Source organism: Lepisosteus oculatus, chromosome 16, assembly GCF_040954835.1.
Source record: "Lepisosteus oculatus isolate fLepOcu1 chromosome 16, fLepOcu1.hap2, whole genome shotgun sequence".
Lineage (NCBI taxonomy): Eukaryota > Metazoa > Chordata > Actinopteri > Semionotiformes > Lepisosteidae > Lepisosteus > Lepisosteus oculatus.
Window position 1 is genome coordinate 1,531,327 of NC_090711.1, and position 17,650 is coordinate 1,548,976.

General features: G+C 45.0%; 1 protein-coding gene across 2 annotated transcripts; it reads right to left on the minus strand.

Moving 5' to 3' along the window:
• Positions 1–1,127: 1,127 nt before the first annotated feature.
• On the minus strand, positions 1,128–8,643 carry eif2s2 (eukaryotic translation initiation factor 2, subunit 2 beta). 2 transcript variants are annotated; one of them, XM_015365164.2, is made up of 9 exons: positions 8,504–8,643; positions 7,113–7,293; positions 6,552–6,652; positions 5,953–6,097; positions 5,543–5,643; positions 4,434–4,582; positions 2,947–3,003; positions 2,616–2,701; positions 1,128–1,618 (listed from the first exon to the last, which is right to left on the minus strand). In XM_015365164.2, exons 1-9 carry the CDS (start codon positions 8,516–8,518, stop codon positions 1,443–1,445), a joined length of 1,011 nt encoding a protein of 336 aa, XP_015220650.1. In that variant the 5' UTR covers positions 8,519–8,643; the 3' UTR covers positions 1,128–1,442. The 2 variants fall into 2 exon arrangements, with proteins under 2 accessions (XP_015220650.1, XP_006639724.1); XM_006639661.3 differs by having other exon boundaries at positions 5,965–6,097; positions 8,504–8,642.
• Positions 8,644–17,650: the final 9,007 nt, after the last annotated feature.

The following is a 17,650-nucleotide window of genomic DNA, read 5'->3' on the forward strand; positions in this document are numbered from 1 at the left end:
GAAGAGACAACCCCTCCCCACCAACAGATTGAAACATGATGGCTTTCTTCTTTTACCACAAAAATGTCTCCAGGTCAGAAGGTCAGAACTGTGCTGTAGATTTGAAGTTTTACACAGGTAGTGAGCAGGCAGCCAGCAGCATCAGCTTTGTCTGGGGCAGGGTTTTGTTTAAAACCGTGACATTAATGAGAATTTAGGCCATGCCGTTTGGGCAGTGAGCAGCTCTTAAAATAGGAACACCAACACATCCCAACTATTACACCTTTCCCAACAGCCAGTCTCCTCTCTGCTCATCCAGCCAGAAGCAGTGAAAACACAAATAAATGCAGATAAGCTTTACAGTCGGGAAAAGCCAAAGAGAATTTTCTTTATTTTCACAGGGCTAATTTGGGAATACGCCAGGTACACACTCACTAAATTTTTCCAAGAGGTGCTAAAGCTGTTGCTCAGTGTGCTGCTGTTTCAGGAAATAAGCCCTGTCCTAGCAACTCCAGACCCTGGCACATCCACATGTTTATTCCTTTATGTTGGAGTGGTGGTGAGAGCACAGTCTTATCTGGCAGTGTAGTTTGGGAATCATGTCACGTCAAGGGCCATGAAAATAATTTGGCTAAAGACTGTGTTCAGGGTTTTTTTTTTGTGAGAATGCATGTTAGTTTCTCAAACACTAACCACCAAACTCTCAGCCACAAGACACTGTTGCCCAGATTCAAAACATTTAGTCAAACTGAAAACTAAGTCCGTTCCAACACTCCCCACCAATGACTAAAAATCAGTAGATATTTCTTTTTAAGCATGTTTACACCTGAATGACACTGACTTATGTTTACCATAGCAGGATTGCATTTCTCCTGACCAAGCCAAATTTTTATGGACATGAGCTCACATCTAAAATGCACATCATTCTTAAGCAGCAAATGAAGCAGTGCTGTATTATGATGTGTCGATGAGCTCTCATCGTCCACCAGGAGCTCCCAGCACCGCAGAGAGGAACATGGGAAAGCTGAAATGAGCTGGACACTCCAGGGGTCAAAGCAGTATCGAGCAGACCGCATGAAATGGATCCGACGACAACGTGCAAAAGCAACCTCTCCAATTAACCCAGGAGACAAAAATTCCCATTGCCGTTAAACTGTAAATTCACATTGATTTAATAAAGTACTGAAGTAACGAGATTTAATAATGTGATTATTTTAAGAATAAAAAAAAAAAAACAATGAGGGGAGGAAAAACCCAGGTCTGCTGAAGCCTGCAGGGAGTGGGGGTACCAGGTGACCACAGGCGGTGGTGTAGCATGCGGGGCGGGCGGAGGACCGCTGGAGTGGGGGGGGGTATCACCACCGGGCCCGTCCTGGCCAGGCTTGGCTCCCACCGGCGCCGGCCCACCCGCACAGTTTGGAGAAGGAGTCCCATCAGGCGCCCCTGCCCCGGGGGCGGCCGGGTCAGTTGGCCTTGGCGCGCAGCTGCGCCCTCTTGCCCGTGACGGCCTGGAAGCCGGTCTTGATGCTGGCCACAGAGCAGCGGGAGTGGCAGGTCTCGCACTGCAGGAAGTAGAGGCGCGTGTCCTTCTGCAGGATGGTGTCCGGGGAGCGGCAGGTGTGACACGTCACGTACTCCTCTGCGGGGCACACAGGGCACAGCGCCGTCAGACACCAGGGGCACCGGGCTGGCGGCCTCTCTGCGGCCGCCACGCAGTCAGGCCGCTCGGACGACACACACACGAGCGGCAGCTAGCCCTCAAACAACCCGGCCGAGGGTTTTCAAAAGCATCCAGGCCAAACTCTGGCAGGAACGTACCGCATCCCAGTTCTCACCGAGTCACAATTAATCTGGTAGCCTGCTATTCCAAATCCAGTCCCTCTGACGACAGCAAGCGCTGTTTCAGCCTTGCCTTCATGGCTTGATTTCGTTTTGAAAAAGAGCACTATATATTACTTATATATATAGAATATTTTCTGGGAACAGGACAGGTCTCTCCGCACCACTGGTGAAAGTATCCATGTTGAATACGCTAACTAAAGGCTGGTCAAAGGCTTGTTTTATACAAGGTGTGCATATGATGATTACTTCAATGCATACAATTATCAGTTTTCTACATTTTTCAAGGATGAGGAGCAGGGTGTATCGATAAGATTCAGCTCCAATGACTCGCCCATTGAAAACCATGTTTGGTAAAATTATAAAACCTGTTCTTTTGTTCTTTTTTTTTATTCATACTTTGCAGAGTGTGAAAAAATCAGTTGAGATTAAATTTCTCTTTTAGGGACACAAAATTCACATCTGGCTCTTTGGGAGATTAACTCTGGCCAGTGTCCACCTGTAGTATGTCAGTAGACAAAAACTCTGCTGTCCCACCAGGCCTTATGAGCCCTCAAATCACTAATTTCCACTACTGTCAAAGTCTTGCCAGGACTTTAAATCTCCACAGACCATAAAAGGGTTAAGGAAAGGACAGCTGGCTTAATCAAAATGCCAAACATACCATGAAATATAGGTCTATACTTCTAAAACATAGCATGACAGTGCACAACAGCTTTCCTTATCAGCATTTTTAGGACTTATAATAAAATAAAAACAATGTCAAGTCAAATACGTTTCTTTGAAGTCGCACTTACTGATGTATCTTCGCAACACATTTTCGATCTGTTTCTGCTGGAACCTTCCCTTGATCACAAGCTGGTTGTTTCCATCTATGGAACCACTGTGAAGATGACACAAACGTGCATCAATCCAACCCATCATTAAGAGTATAAAAGGAAAACAAGAATTTCTTGGCCAAGCCAGGTTGTCACAGGTTTCTCTAGACAAACAGGAATGACCAATTTGGGGATCAGTGATCAGCAGTTCCCTCAAGGAGTGGACTGGACTTGAGGTTCTACTCCTAGTCCATTATTCTCTTTCCCCAGATCACAGACGAACAGGAGACACACAGCAGCAGTAACTTACCTCGTTCCCAACTCAGCCAATAAAAAGGCTAAGAGATGTTTGGGCTGACGATGCAATCTAGCAACAAGAGAGAAAAGGAAACAGCGGTCAGAGTGAGCTCTGGTGAAAAGGACCGCATCCCGAACAAATAATAGCCCTTTGCTTTTCGGCATTCTCAAACAATGGGCGTTGGGAGTATGGATCAAAACGCACAGCAGCACACTTCCACTTCACCGCTTACACGAACGTCCATATTTCAATAAGCTCATTTCACAGAGGGTTAGAGGGCAGGGTCAGAGAGTGGACTGCAAAGAAACCAGCATGATATCACTTCAATTCGATATGAAATGCGGAAAAGATGCGTTTTTCCTACACACAGTAAGTCTAAGATAAAAGACAAAGACGTATGAACAGCACACTGAAGCAAAAAGGCAAACACATGAACAATGACTAATACTGGCAGCCAGCAGAACTTACTTTCAACCCGTCTCATTCAGGGAGCGCAGTCAAAGGCAGGTACATAATTAACCTCCATTATCTGACTCCCTTTTCAATCACAGAACATATTAGTTTAAAGCAGCAATGATCCTTAGAAAAGGTCTACTCACTGTATTTGAATCCACAGCTGACGACTGGCTGTTTTTGGAAACAGCTGAAAGTTTGTTTCCTTAATTGTGACAGCTTGCGTTTCTTGGGCTGTGTACGATGACTTTGAACAGTTCAGTTTATTTCCCTACAGTAGGCTTTGTGCCATAATCTGGCGACCAGTCATCTTTTATAGATCTTTTGTTTTAATCAGCAACTTTTTTCATTGCTGTACCCATACTATTGTGGCTGATACTTGCAACTAATTTAAATTTTCTAGCTCTTAAGGGTGCCCTGAACAAAGGTATCTACTCAGCAAAAGAAAAAATACCTCTGCTAGCGCTCTGGGAACAACGCTCATCTTTTCTTTGCAAAAGTATTGAAAAAACAAACCCAAGAAATCATGTGAAGCAACTCTAAATATTAAAAACAGAGAGACGGGCTGCATCAGCAGAAAGGGTGCAGAGGGGTTTGTTCGCATCATTGGAGGCCAATCGGAGAAGATGCTCGTGAGTCGCCCACACCTGGCGCACCACACCTGGTTATCTAGCAATCAACTGACCTTAGTAGCAGATCTAAACATCAATGTTCATGTGTTAAAACCCATTTCCTTTATTTTTGAAAATTATATTTTCCTACTACACAAGTGCTGGAACACCTCCTGGTGTCTCTGGTTAAGTTCCAGGTAGTGAACCAACAAGATGGAACAAAGCTATTCCGTTAAACTGAGGTATCGCTACACTAGAGACGTGTGCCTTGGTCTCTCTGCAGCATGCTTTGATATGTGCTGCACTGTCATTCTTAGAGGTAAAGTGTCACACTGAAACGCCTGCCTCTTTTAACAGGCCAGATGAGAATACCACAGTCCATAATAAAAAACTGGTTAAACGGTCAAGCTGCACCAGAGAAAGGGAAGGACTCACAGCTTGCAGATATCCGTGAAGTTGACGAAAGACGTCTTCTTTGTCCCCACACGGACCACCTGCGGCGGCTTCATGACAAACTTCCTCTTCTCTCCCGCCACCATGTCGGGGTTCTTCACGCGCATGATGTTGAAGACGCGGTTCAGCAGCTGCAGACGAGAGCATCGAGTGAAGGACAGGCGCGCAAGGCAGCGGCCCCTACCTCCTACCTCCTGTACAGCTCTCGGGGGCCTGGAGAGCAGCCATCCCGCTGCATGGGATTCAGAACCTGAACTGCAATATTAACCCAGTTTGAATTCCAGATTCGTACTTTCCTATTCCTATACTATTCCTGTTTAGTGGGATAACTGTTCTTGATTGAAGTCATGCATAAAAAAAGATTCAGGCGATGATTTGCTCACAGTTTATAACAAGGATCAAAAGATAAGATAAGATCACTTTATTTGCCCTATACAATTTCTTGCATTAGGAATTTGTCTTTTCGCAGACCCCAGCTTGCTCTCCATGAGAGACACACACAGAGAGAGAAGCTTGAGGTCAGAGCGCAGGGTCAGCCATTTATACAGCACCCCTGGACCAGTTGGGGTTAAGGGACTTGCTCAGGGGCCCAACACAGTAGGATTCCTCTGCCGACCGCAGGATACAAACCAGTAACCTTCCAGCCACAGATCCTGAGCCACAGAGCCACCCCACCGCTCCAAACACAATCGCACAACACTTTACAGACAGGATTGGAACCCCTTCGTGCAACACAGCAGCTCCCCCGCACAGCAGATCAGGGGAAGGAGTGAGAAACTATTTTAAACTGCCAAACTGCTAAATTAAGAAGAGACAGACTTTGCAAAACCCAGAGCAGTATTTAAACAGGACCCTGGGGTGAGGCTTATAGCCATACACTTAGTGTCTTCAGGTTTCTTACTAAGCAAATAGTCAGAGTCTGGGTTGAATGTCTGATAAAAGCATATTCCTCAAAACATGGGTTAAAAAGACCCCGGTGTATCGTAACCCAAGCTAAAAACCGAATTGAAAACGGAGAGGTGAGGCGCCTGCCGCTTGCGGAGACGAAGAGCCGGCATGGGCACTGCGCCGCGGTGGGCAGAGCTCCTTACCTCATCATAAGTGTAGTCCCGCTCCGTCCCAGCCCAGGACGGCCCCGTCTGCGCGCTGAACGTGATCCCGTCGTTATTCTTTCCGTCCTCGTCCTCGGGTGCTGCCAAAACAGTCAGCGGCATCACCTAACCCATTCACACAGCCCCCCCTCCCTGTGGGGGGCCGTCAGAAGACGCAAGGTGACCGCAAGACGTGCCGAGCGCCGGGGACCGGCTGAAAGGCACAAATCTCAGAAACCAGCACTGTCAGCGCTGCTGTAAAAAAAAGTAACGTAACTGAAAACAAAATAGCTATTTGCACCCTCTCTTATAACTGCATAAAACAACGTGTGTTTCTCTTCAAAAGACAATTGGCCAGAAATTTCCACATGTTTAAGTGCGTGTCAGACTTCCCGGCGAGACGCACGTACAGTCAGACCTACCGTCGTCGCGGTCTTGCAGCTCGCTCTCGTCCTGGAACTCCACCTTCTTGACGGGTTTCTTCTTCTTGGTCGGCAGCATCAGATCCAGGTCATCATCCTCTATGGCCTCTGTCTCCCCCTCAATCTTCAACTCCTGAGGGCAGCAGGGTGGAGCGCGAGAACAGTAAGAGACCCCACGCAAGCTCTGATCAGGCCAGAGGGAACGGGATGCCTGCTTCTGTATCTAGGACTTGGTTCCCCCTCCAGTCCGATATATGAAGGCAGGAAACCACAGCAAACTACAGCTCTGCATGTCAAAAATCAACCGTGCCAAGTCTCCTTTACAACATAGGCTGAATTCTGCACAGCACTGAACTCGCAAATTAAGTATTAAGAATAAAATTGGCTTTGAGTCTCCTGACAGTCACAAATACAACCAACAGATATTCTAGTTTCATGGTGCTCAACACAAACAGCTATTCCAATGCACAACATTAACACAAAAGAGGGGAGCAGTTTCTCATTACAAACTGGGAGCACCACCTCTCTGGTCATGTTTCTCGGATGTCGCATGTGAACACGCACAGTGGTGCTCCTCTGGTACTGACCTTTATCCCTTCCTCAAGGTCATTATCAAACGTCTTTTTAACCTTCTTTTTCTTTTTCTTCTGGTTAAAGAAGTTCAGGTCATCGAGATCATCTGACACCTCTGTAAATTTTCAAATGGGGGGGAAAAAAAAATTAAGACTCTGAAAAGAATACCAAAACGCTTTCAGACTCTGCTCTCGACAAAACACCGAGAAAGAAAACGCATAACAGCCCTTTCCAAGGCATAGTGGAAAAAAAACAAACAACCTAAACAGAGAACTGGGTTTGAAAACAACCAAATCGAACACCATTAGCTCATTTAAAATCACAACTGATCATTTAAATCTGTCACATAGCAGATGCTAAGAATTTTATTAAAGCATGAATTTATGCTTTTGTAATAGAAGCAGGTCAACAGTATACAGGAAGCAACAGAGTCAAACTAACTCAGCCGTGTATATGTATGCGTCTTAACTAGCCACAGGCATGAGAGCTGTGAAGGTCACGTTAGTGGGAATATTCTTGAACACCAATCCCAGCTCCACTCCTCCGCTGGCAGGGGGGCAGGGACGCTCCCTCACCCTTCCTCCTGCCCTCGTCCTCGTCCAACTCCAGGTCCTTGTCCTCGCCCCCCTCCGGCTCGGCCACGTTGGCCTCGGGCTGCTGGGTGTCTTCGCTGGGGGCGTCGCCCCCTTCCTCCTCCAGCATGAAGGGCTTCTTCTTCTTCTTCTTCTTCTTGGTCATGGTGGGGTCAAAGATCATCTGCGGGGAGAGGGCAGAGCGCCGTGAGGGCTGGCGGGGGGGGGGGGGGCGCGCGGGCCGTGACCGGCCACGGCTTGCACACGGCAACAGGAAGAGTTGACACCGCGCCCCAGCACACCTCCACTGCACCAGCTGCGGGCGCCCCACTAGAGGAGACATCGGGAATCCCAGCAACACCCGAGAGATCACCGTTTCCATCTCCCAGTGTCATGACGAGAAAGGCTGCAAACGAGAGCACCCCACCCCGCCCGGCTGGTACGCAGGAGCTTCGGCTTCAGCATGCCTGCTCCACACTCCCACAACTATTAGTGAAAAGAGCCTCATGTTCTTGGTTTTGAGCTCTTTCCTGTAGTCTATACTTGTCTCTCCTGGTTCACCTTTCACCCTTCATACTGGTGAAATCCACAGAGCTGACTGTGAGCACTGGGGGACTTGCTCCAGCGCACCGGCCTATTAACCCTTCAACGTGCAGGTAGACTGCTCTGCTCGGGACACAAGGGTCGGATGTCAGGGGTCACCCCCCCTCCCTCCCCAGCAGCCTCACACCGAATTAACAATACACAAGCCTGGCACACACGAGGGGCACCCACTCACAGCCACTGGTGGAAACATTACACTGATATGATGATCTTGTTCTGTACAAAAAGAAGGGAGGGGAGTATGTTCACAGCCCGGTTTTGAAGATTAGACGGTATTTCTGAGCTCACGAACACCTCCCGGCTCCCACACCCTCTCGACAGGCTGCTGGGGGCTTCAGAGTCGCCCCGCTTGGGCGTTTCGGGAGGGGAGGCGGGAAGACACGCAGGAAAATGACTTTGCTAAACTGCCAAAAGAGGCAGGGGACGTGTTCAACGCCACGGCCTGCTCGCCTGGGAGTGCAAAAACGCCGTGTAACTCGCATCGAGAGACGACCCTGGGTTCTCCGACAACGTGTAGGAAATCCCCCCCAGCTCATCTGTAAATCTACCACGAAGAGGCGAGCCTTCCCGGAGCTGCGTTCTCCCGTGTGTGTGTGTGAGTGAGTGCAGCCAGGAAGACACGCGTGTGGGTGGTTTCTGCAGGCGTGGGGAGCCGGCGGCCGCTCGCTCACATGGGGACTAGGCCTCACGCCGCCGGGTCCGCTACTCAACCTCCCTCACTCGGCCTCCGAGGGGTGCAGGCAACACACACACACGCAGCGGCGTAACGACACTCTCCGCTCCCCACTCACCTCGTCGCCAGACATGTTCGCGTCCTGTCGTCCCCTGTCCGAATTTCCTCGCTCGCGCTGCTCCGTCCTCGCTCTTTTCTTCTCGCTCAGCGCCTCGGGCTGCTTGCGTCAGCTTTCGAAACCCGCGCAGGCGCCGCTGCCCCGGGCCCAAATACGCATGCGCGGCGCGGCAGGCGGGACTTGTAGTTCTTTCCTGTCGCGCTCCTGGACATTGGAAGATGCTGCTTGTACGGTTCTTCTGAGTAATCTGCGGGGGGTTTTTTTTGGTTGCATTTTTGCATCTTTATTTAAATAAGCTAATGTAATATTCAATTATTTTAGATTCCCCTGAACAGAAGAAAAATCAGCCTGTTTTACTAAATAAATGCATCCAAATTAAATGTCTTATTGCCAACATGGGAGTTGTGACAAACATGTAGCCTATTTCATCATCCCTTATTCCAGTGAAATCTGTGGTAGGCCTGAAAATCACCATTCCCTTACCACACATGTCCAACAACAGTAATTTCTAAGAAACCTATTCCTGAGCATTATTCCACATTTCCTCCCATCTCGCTGATGCAATGATTGGTAAACAAATCAAGAACATTCTGACACTTACATTAAAAACATTCAAAAAATAAAACCTGATGAACAAATTGGTTATGAATAAGTTTTGCACCTGCAGCCATTCATGATCTTTTACTGCAATTACTGTGCTGTATGTCTCATATTCCTGTTCTCATCATGCATTATGCGTAGGGACTGGCTGCAGCTCAGGGGCTTCAGAGCCAGGGTAGCGGTCTCACACTCTGTGCACAGAGCCAGGGTAGCGGTCTCACACTCTGTGCACAGAGCCAGGGTAGCGGTCTCTCACTCTGTGCACAGAGCCAGGGTAGCGGTCTCTCACTCTGTGCACAGAGCCAGGGTAGCGGTCTCACACTCTGTGCACAGAGCCAGGGTAGCGGTCTCACACTCTGTGCACAGAGCCAGGGTAGCGGTCTCTCACTCTGTGCACAGAGCCAGGGTAGCGGTCTCTCACTCTGTGCACAGAGCCAGGGTAGCGGTCTCTCACTCTGTGCACAGAGCCAGGGTAGCGGTCTCACACTCTGTGCACAGAGCCAGGGTAGCGGTCTCACACTCTGTGCACAGAGCCAGGGGAGCGGTCTCTCACTCTGTGCACAGAGCCAGGGTAGCGGTCTCTCACTCTGTGCACAGAGCCAGGGGAGCGGTCTCTCACTCTGTGCACAGAGCCAGGGTAGCGGTCTCTCACTCTGTGCACAGAGCCAGGGTAGCGGTCTCTCACTCTGTGCACAGAGCCAGGGTAGCGGTCTCACACTCTGTGCACAGAGCCAGGGTAGCGGTCTCTCACTCTGTGCACAGAGCCAGGGTAGCGGTCTCTCACTCTGTGCACAGAGCCAGGGTAGCGGTCTCTCACTCTGTGCACAGAGCCAGGGTAGCGGTCTCACACTCTGTGCACAGAGCCAGGGTAGCGGTCTCACACTCTGTGCACAGAGCCAGGGGAGCGGTCTCTCACTCTGTGCACAGAGCCAGGGTAGCGGTCTCACACTCTGTGCACAGAGCCAGGGTAGCGGTCTCTCACTCTGTGCACAGAGCCAGGGTAGCGGTCTCACACTCTGTGCACAGAGCCAGGGTAGCGGTCTCTCACTCTGTGCACAGAGCCAGGGTAGCGGTCTCTCACTCTGTGCACAGAGCCAGGGTAGCGGTCTCTCACTCTGTGCACAGAGCCAGGGTAGCGGTCTCACACTCTGTGCACAGAGCCAGGGTAGCGGTCTCACACTCTGTGCACAGAGCCAGGGGAGCGGTCTCTCACTCTGTGCACAGAGCCAGGGTAGCGGTCTCACACTCTGTGCACAGAGCCAGGGTAGCGGTCTCACACTCTGTGCACAGAGCCAGGGTAGCGGTCTCTCACTCTGTGCACAGAGCCAGGGTAGCGGTCTCACACTCTGTGCACAGAGCCAGGGTAGCGGTCTCACACTCTGTGCACAGAGCCAGGGGCTTGTACTTCCACTAACATGCCTGATACTGCTGAGGTCTTATATATATATATTCTACTTCTGACCCATCTTGGAGATGGTCGAGGTATCTATATTTAGCATGTGTTTAATGGATGGCAGCAGAGTGGCACAGTGGTTAGTACAGTTGGTACTTGCAGAGTCGGGGTCCTGGCTCCAGTTCTTGGGGCACTGTCAGTGTGGAATTTGCATGTCCTTCCCACGTTCATGTGGGTTTCCTCTGGGTGCTCTGGTTTTCTCCCAGAGCTCAAAGACATAGGTTAATTGATTGCTGGAAACATTGGCCCTAGTATGTATGTGCCCTGTGATGGACTGGCGTCCTATCCAGGGCGTAGCCGGCCTTGTGCCTGTTGCTTGCCATGACAGGTGCTGCTTCCCCTCCGACCCTGTATTGGATAAAGGGGCTAGAAAATGAATGGTTTTAATTAAAACAATATATGCTTCAACAACATATATTTCATAAAAACATCAGCCGAATCAGAAGTATCAGAGTTATCAGTTAGAACAGAGAATTATGTATGAATTAAAACATATTTATACATATAGTTGTTCTAATATATATCGATTGCCAAAAGGTCACCTGCTCAACAGGCTCCTTCTTTTCTAAATGTAATCTGCAAAAATATTTAAAATGTTAACCATCAGTTCTGACAGAAAACATCAGCTAGTACGTCAAGTAAAAAAATTGCTTTGTTAGCCATTGGAAATTGTCTTCTCTGAGTCAATTTCAAACAAGGCTCTCACAGTTTCCAGATGTTTTTAATTGCACATAGCTTCCTATGGGGCTTGCCTCTTATAGTACAGTCTGTGAACCAAGGAGCTCAGTGCTCAAAACCACTGACATATGAAGAGTGAGATGATATTGTGCAGGCGCTCTGTGTGTCAGAAAGCACATGTGTATTTTGCCTTTGGAATGTACTGTGTAAGTGCAAAGAGCTGGAAGTCAAGCTCGTGGGAACTGAGATGCTTTATTTAAAGTGGAGTGTTCTGCTTTTTCAAACAAAATACATATTCCTGTAATTATGGTGCACGTCTATAAAACCCTTTTTTTTAAATCAGGAATGGTTTAGGTTGGCTGCATAGCTGCATAATTCTTAAGAAAAACTTAGAAAAACAGCCCTTGAAAATTTTCAATGCTGATCATACTGCTCATATTTATAGCTACCCTAAATATTTGGGTTTGCACTGCTGTGTTAGTGCTGACACTATATTGCCAGTGGCAGTCCCTCCTCCTGATGATAGGGGTCCCAGTCTGGTTACAGTAGTAGTTCCACACACTGCAGTGTGTCATTCAAGTCCTAAGACTGAACTCCCTCTTTACACAAGGGTAGGCGGGGTATACCAGCGGTGTTAGTACTACCTTCCGTGTTATGAATCTGTCATGATGTTTAGAGCTGTTATATCTGTATGTCCTCTGTCTAGAGCTCTGTAAAGCAGCTTATATCTGCCAAAGTCTGCTGTGGAAGTGGGGTGAAACATTGTATCCCTGTCTGAGTGACTGTGGTGTAGTGTTTTCCCCAGAGGTAATTGAGGTAATGCAAGGGGGACCTAATGTCTGGCTTTTTGAACTAAACATGATATTGAGCATAAATTCCTTTTCCTCGATTCTTCTCAGCTTACGGAAGAATTGTTCAGTACTTTACAGTATCCGGCAGTCCATTTTCAATGACCACTAAGTCCAGTGCAGTCATGGCAAACTGGAGCCTCACCCAGCTGACAATAGGCAAGTTGGGATGACTCCTGGAGTATCAGTCCATCACCACACAGAGAGAGTAAAGAAAAGAACTGCAGATTCCCGAGGGAGTAAACCGGCACACCACCAGTTCAGACATGTGGCCACGCGGAGAAGATGCAAACTTCACACTGAGGGCTGCCTTCGGAATCGAACCAAGGACACAAAAGCCTTTGAAGCCACACAAGATTTTATATTTTCTTCTGGCAGCTGAGCAGTGACAAATCAAATAACTATTACAGGTCTGACTCACAAACTCTCAAGGATTATTCTTAAAAGTAAATGATCATGTTGTTGTCAGAAAGAGATAATTCAGGGTGTTATGTAGTTTTAACCAGAGTCTTCACTCAGCTGAGGAGTAGAACAACAGAGATAAATGAGCATCATTAGAGCAGGATAGAGGACTGTGGCTTGATTTTTAACAGATCCTAACTAAAATGATAAAGCAAGAATAAATCCCATCAGTCCGAACTGACAAAAGCTACTTATGACAGTAATCAAGAAGGCATCCCTATGATATAGACATCATTGGAGACAACTACATTAAAGTATTGCTTTGAGCTATAAATCCTGCAGAACACTAAGTAACCCTTTAACCCAGGTCTTCAGTTATGCAGTATTTCTCATACTGTAGCTGTCAGCTACAGTATGAGACATCCACATTTTTCAGACATGATTTTCTAATTAAAATTACGGGTATTGGAATGAATGGAATGGAACATATGTCTCCCCCTTTATGAGTCATCTTAAATTTAAGTCAACTTAAAAAAATGAACTTGCAATAAGATTTCCTAAATTATTAAGTTTGTAATGGCTGGAAATTCTGATTAAAATAACAACAAAATACATCTTTCCAATCAAATGATATTCAGTATACAAAGCAATTTCACAGGTCCCACCGGGAGTCTTGCCTGATATGCAGAAACATTTACTAGGTTACTTCTATTTCACTATAATTCAAAGGCATGCTTTCATTGCATGTGATAAAAGTAATCCTCACAGGTCTGCTTGTCATTCCCTAGGACTAAGAGCTCAAGCCTTTTATGTTCTAAAAGGGCAAAGAGTTTTTCATTTGGACGGCAATTTGTTCTCACAAAATTTTTTGTAAATCTGTGTATCTGATAACATAACACCGCGATATTCAAGCACTGTGTGTTTACATAGAAGGCTGATTTCTGGAGTTTATTTGCAGTGGCTACAGTAGTCTTCAGAACAGATATGCTAAGAAAACAACTGCAAAATCTTTTATTCCTTTGCCAATTTTCATAAGTCCCTTTTTATTGTAAGGGTTTCATATTGCTAGGTGGAAGCACCATGTCAGCTGGAGGTTCTCTGAAGCACCTCCCAGTTTCTGTTGTGACCGTTTGTGAGTTCCCAGGTTTGTGTCACTGACTTTTTTCAAGCCCCTCATCAGGTGTTATTCAGAGGCCGCTGGGCAGGTATCCAGTCTGGTGATCTGTCCAAACTCACCGGGAATGGAGCACTCAAGCAATGGTTCGTCCTGATAACAACACTGTCACTGCAATAAATAATGAATGCAAGAATTAAAAATTAAGTTCTCTGCATTTTAAAGAAAGTTGCCAATTCTAACAGAAAAAAATAGAAAAAAGAAGAATCCTGGAAATTGCTACAGAATGTAATTATGTAAAGGAAACCAAAAGCAATTCTGGTATTTACAACAGCCACACTCTGTAAATATAGATACTGCTTACAGATGTGGTAAATATTTTTGAGTAAAATAAACCTTTCTTTTGGATCCAATATAACTTGTTCTACATGAATACATGCGTTTTTTTTTTGTTAAATTGTTAAACTCAAATTGTAACTGGTACTGTATGTCAAGTAAATTAAAACTAGTAAGGGTAGTTTAAATAAAAAAAACACCCCATTCGATTACACAACTGTTTTGTTTTTTAAAATTCATTTTTAAAAAATATCCATTAAATATGGATATTAGATAGGACTAAAGCACAGGGTAACTATATCAGAGCAAAAATGTAAGATTATAAGAAATAGTGCACAGCTCTTTGGTTAACTAGATCTAAACTGCCATCCTTCAGACTGAATTCATTCTAACAGTAAATTCCTGAATATGTCTTCTATTTTACTTATCTTACATCTGTGGAAATGATTTCTGAGAGTCATAACAGTATTATACTAACATTTTATGAAGTCTGAAATAAAAATCATACTTCATAAATCATGTTATGATGTTTCAAACATGTCATAAACTATTGTGTATGCACAGAAATGTTTTGTTAAAATAAAGCAGGTTTATCAGCAAGTCTGCCTAAAGCACTAAATGATTTTTTGTTTGTTTTACAGTAAGCCATGGTAAATACTTCAAGAGTCTGTGCCTCTCACAACTGTCCCATTTGTATTACAAATGAGGACAAAACAGTTGTTTCTAAATGTCCAGTGTTTAAGCTTTCATTTTGCAGCGAACATAGATAAGAAACTAAACCATATGGACATGTAACATTTTGACCCATGAGCACTTAACTCCAGTAGTGCCTAGACAGCCACCATGTGACTTTAAATCACAAACTGAGTGATGGATCTGGGACACAGCAGGTGATGATATTTCAGAGAGTGGGAACATGTCCCTGTGTTATCACTAAGACACACTTCAGTGAAAACTGAGAATGGTTGAAAGACAGGGTTAAAGTCAGGGTTAAAGGAGAAGGTTCAGTCTTTTTCAACTGATTGTTACAGAGTCAGTTTATCACATCCACCTGATCCTGACTATGTTCTGCAACCTCAGGCATGAGGTCATTTTGAATCCCATGAAATAATGGGCAGTACTAGCAAAGACCATGAATTTAGTTTAGGATCCATGAAGCAATTGGCTGACAGCCACTTAAGGGCCTTTGCATATAAGGACTGTTTTGTTTTATTGTTAGTGAAACAGTATTTCTCCTGAAGGTTTTCTGATTTAGGTATAGGGTGTGTTTATTGTGAAGGTGGCCAAAAGGAACAAACATGGTGAGGTGTGCCTATTCCATGTATTTTCTTGCAAACGTCAGTGACTCTACGACACAGATCTGGCTTCCTGAAAAATTCAGCCAAGACTCGTATATTAATCTAGAACAGTGACGCATTTTCACAGGCGAAACCACATAATATTAGTTATAAAAACTGTCAACACTGCTAGCTTCCCTGAAAACGCTCTAAGAAAAAGAAACCACAATCTCTGTTGAAAACAACGCTAAGTAATCGAGCATTTAACATCAAAGGCTTGGAAACAGTAATAAACAGACACTTCAAGTGTACATAGTGTGCGTATCTCTAGAACTGTTTACAGTGAATTGTAACTGATTACAAGCACGCTCATTAAAAAAGCATTTGTTAACTGTGTCAAGAGAGTTAAGCTGGAGACAGTGTGCAGCGAGATGCATGAATCTTCACCATATAATTTACCTACAGTGTCGGGAGAGGGGGGCTCAGTAAAGAGGAGGTGTACAGTAATTGTATTCCAGGCTATGTTTAAGTTATGAAAGAATGGAATAAACCTTTACCTGCATGTTTGCAACTTTTTAATAATGTTTGTAAAACAAAACAGTTGGAATGAATAACTGGAAAACATGATGTAACACAGGGCTAGTGAGCATCGTTTGTGCAACAAGGATTTGTTCTTAACTGTGTACGTTAAAAACATAACTTCAAGATGCCAAATTTTGAAGTACAGCCTCAGAAACTTACAAAGTAAAATATCTCATCTTTCGTGTGCGAGAACCCAGATGGAAAACTCTCAAACAGACGACTCTACACAGATATAAGAAAACCCTGTAATTATCCATACGCACATATATATTAATGTGTGGATTAAACTGCCAAGTCACGTTGTAGAAATGAATGTGCTGGCATCTTTCTCAATCTGGCCTGAAATTCTCATAATTGAATTGGGTTGTATTCTTGTGTATTATGAAGAACCGTGGGAGGGCCCTTCCACAGCCTTTCCTGTTAAAGGGGTAAAGGTACAGTTGCTCTTGTAAGGTCTGTACACGTGGCTCAGCACTGAGGAGCTAAGATGCTACAGACGTTACAGTTCTTACCTTTGAACGTTTTCTGTCACAATCCCAATATTAAGATTAAAGTCATGCTGTACAGTACGATTCTTTATATTGTAAATCAATTTGCTTAAGTTTGCCAGTTTCTTCCAATTTTTTATTTCACTTCAGGATTATAGTTTTATTAAATAACAGTAGTATAGTATTTTGAATTGACAGGAAGTAACAAATGTTTCGCAAATGTCTACATGAAGTACATTACATTTAAAATACCGAGTTTATATTAAGGTTCTATTTGCACAATTCACATTAGTTTAAGGAATAAAATATAATATTTACAATAACATATAAAACAACATACAAGGGATCATTTTTGATAAGAAGTGTTAAATGAAATGTATTTCTTTTGTAGAGCCAGCTGGTTCTGTGACTACAACAGGTTAACATTTGCAAAAATATATTTCTTGATGTTTACTTGTTCTTTTATTACAAACATATTGCTTTAGTCATTGTTTGTGTCACTGCTTTAGTCATTGTGGTGAATCAAAATGTTGCAGCCCCTTATACCGAGACAGATTGTGCATAAAACTTCTTTTAAAAATGTAATAATTATACTGTATGCATATAAAACTTCCCTGATCCTATGACACAAATAAAGGCGAAGAATATTTAAATGTCGCACTGCAGTTGTATACAGTAAATGTGAGTAATAAGCTCTTTTAGACACTACATGCTTGCTTGATCACAGCAGCCCATCCTGTCCATGTGATTCACGCCACCTCACTAGGTTTCACACAGTAGTTTGATTTTAGAGAACCTGTCCCCTGTATGTAAGAGATACTGTAGAGATCGTCATGGGGACTGCTGTTTTTTGAAAGGCTGCTTGTATATGTGGAAGTGACATTCTGCTTGTGTAGAAGAGAGAGGAAGCATGGCGATCAGCAGACAAGCCCTAGAGAGAGATGATAATTATGAGGTAATGCTTCTAAGACCTTTCTCAGACCACTGTTTTCACTTCAGCTTTCCACACACCACACCACAAGAAAGACATTGGAAACCACAACTCCAGGAGAAGAATAACCAGAGTAATTCCTGGACTGGACAGAGAGTTTAAGAAAAAACCTCTGGAGCCTGGAACTATGAGCGGTTTGTGGGAACTTGATAAGGTATTCAAAACACCTAGAGGAAATGGGCAAAGTCAGCCCAAACTCAAGCTCTTCAAGGAAAATCACAATAAGAGGTCATACTGTAAATGGAAATGGACTGAATGGACTGAAAAACAGTACAACACAGTTACACAAACATCTGTGGATGTTTGGAACAAATACAATAAGAAAAGAGACTTGCATTTTGCCCCCTCAGGCTGGCAGACATGACCAGGATTTTAAAT

Bases quoted from the DNA above. Each gene is read 5' to 3' on its own strand.
- eif2s2 (XM_015365164.2), bottom strand. The intron at 2,702-2,946 runs GTAAGTTACTGC...TCATCTTCACAG, and splicing joins TTGGCTGAGTTGGGAACGAG to TGGTTCCATAGATGGAAACA. The intron at 1,619-2,615 runs GTAAGTGCGACT...TGTGCCCCGCAG, and splicing joins TGTGTTGCGAAGATACATCA to AGGAGTACGTGACGTGTCAC.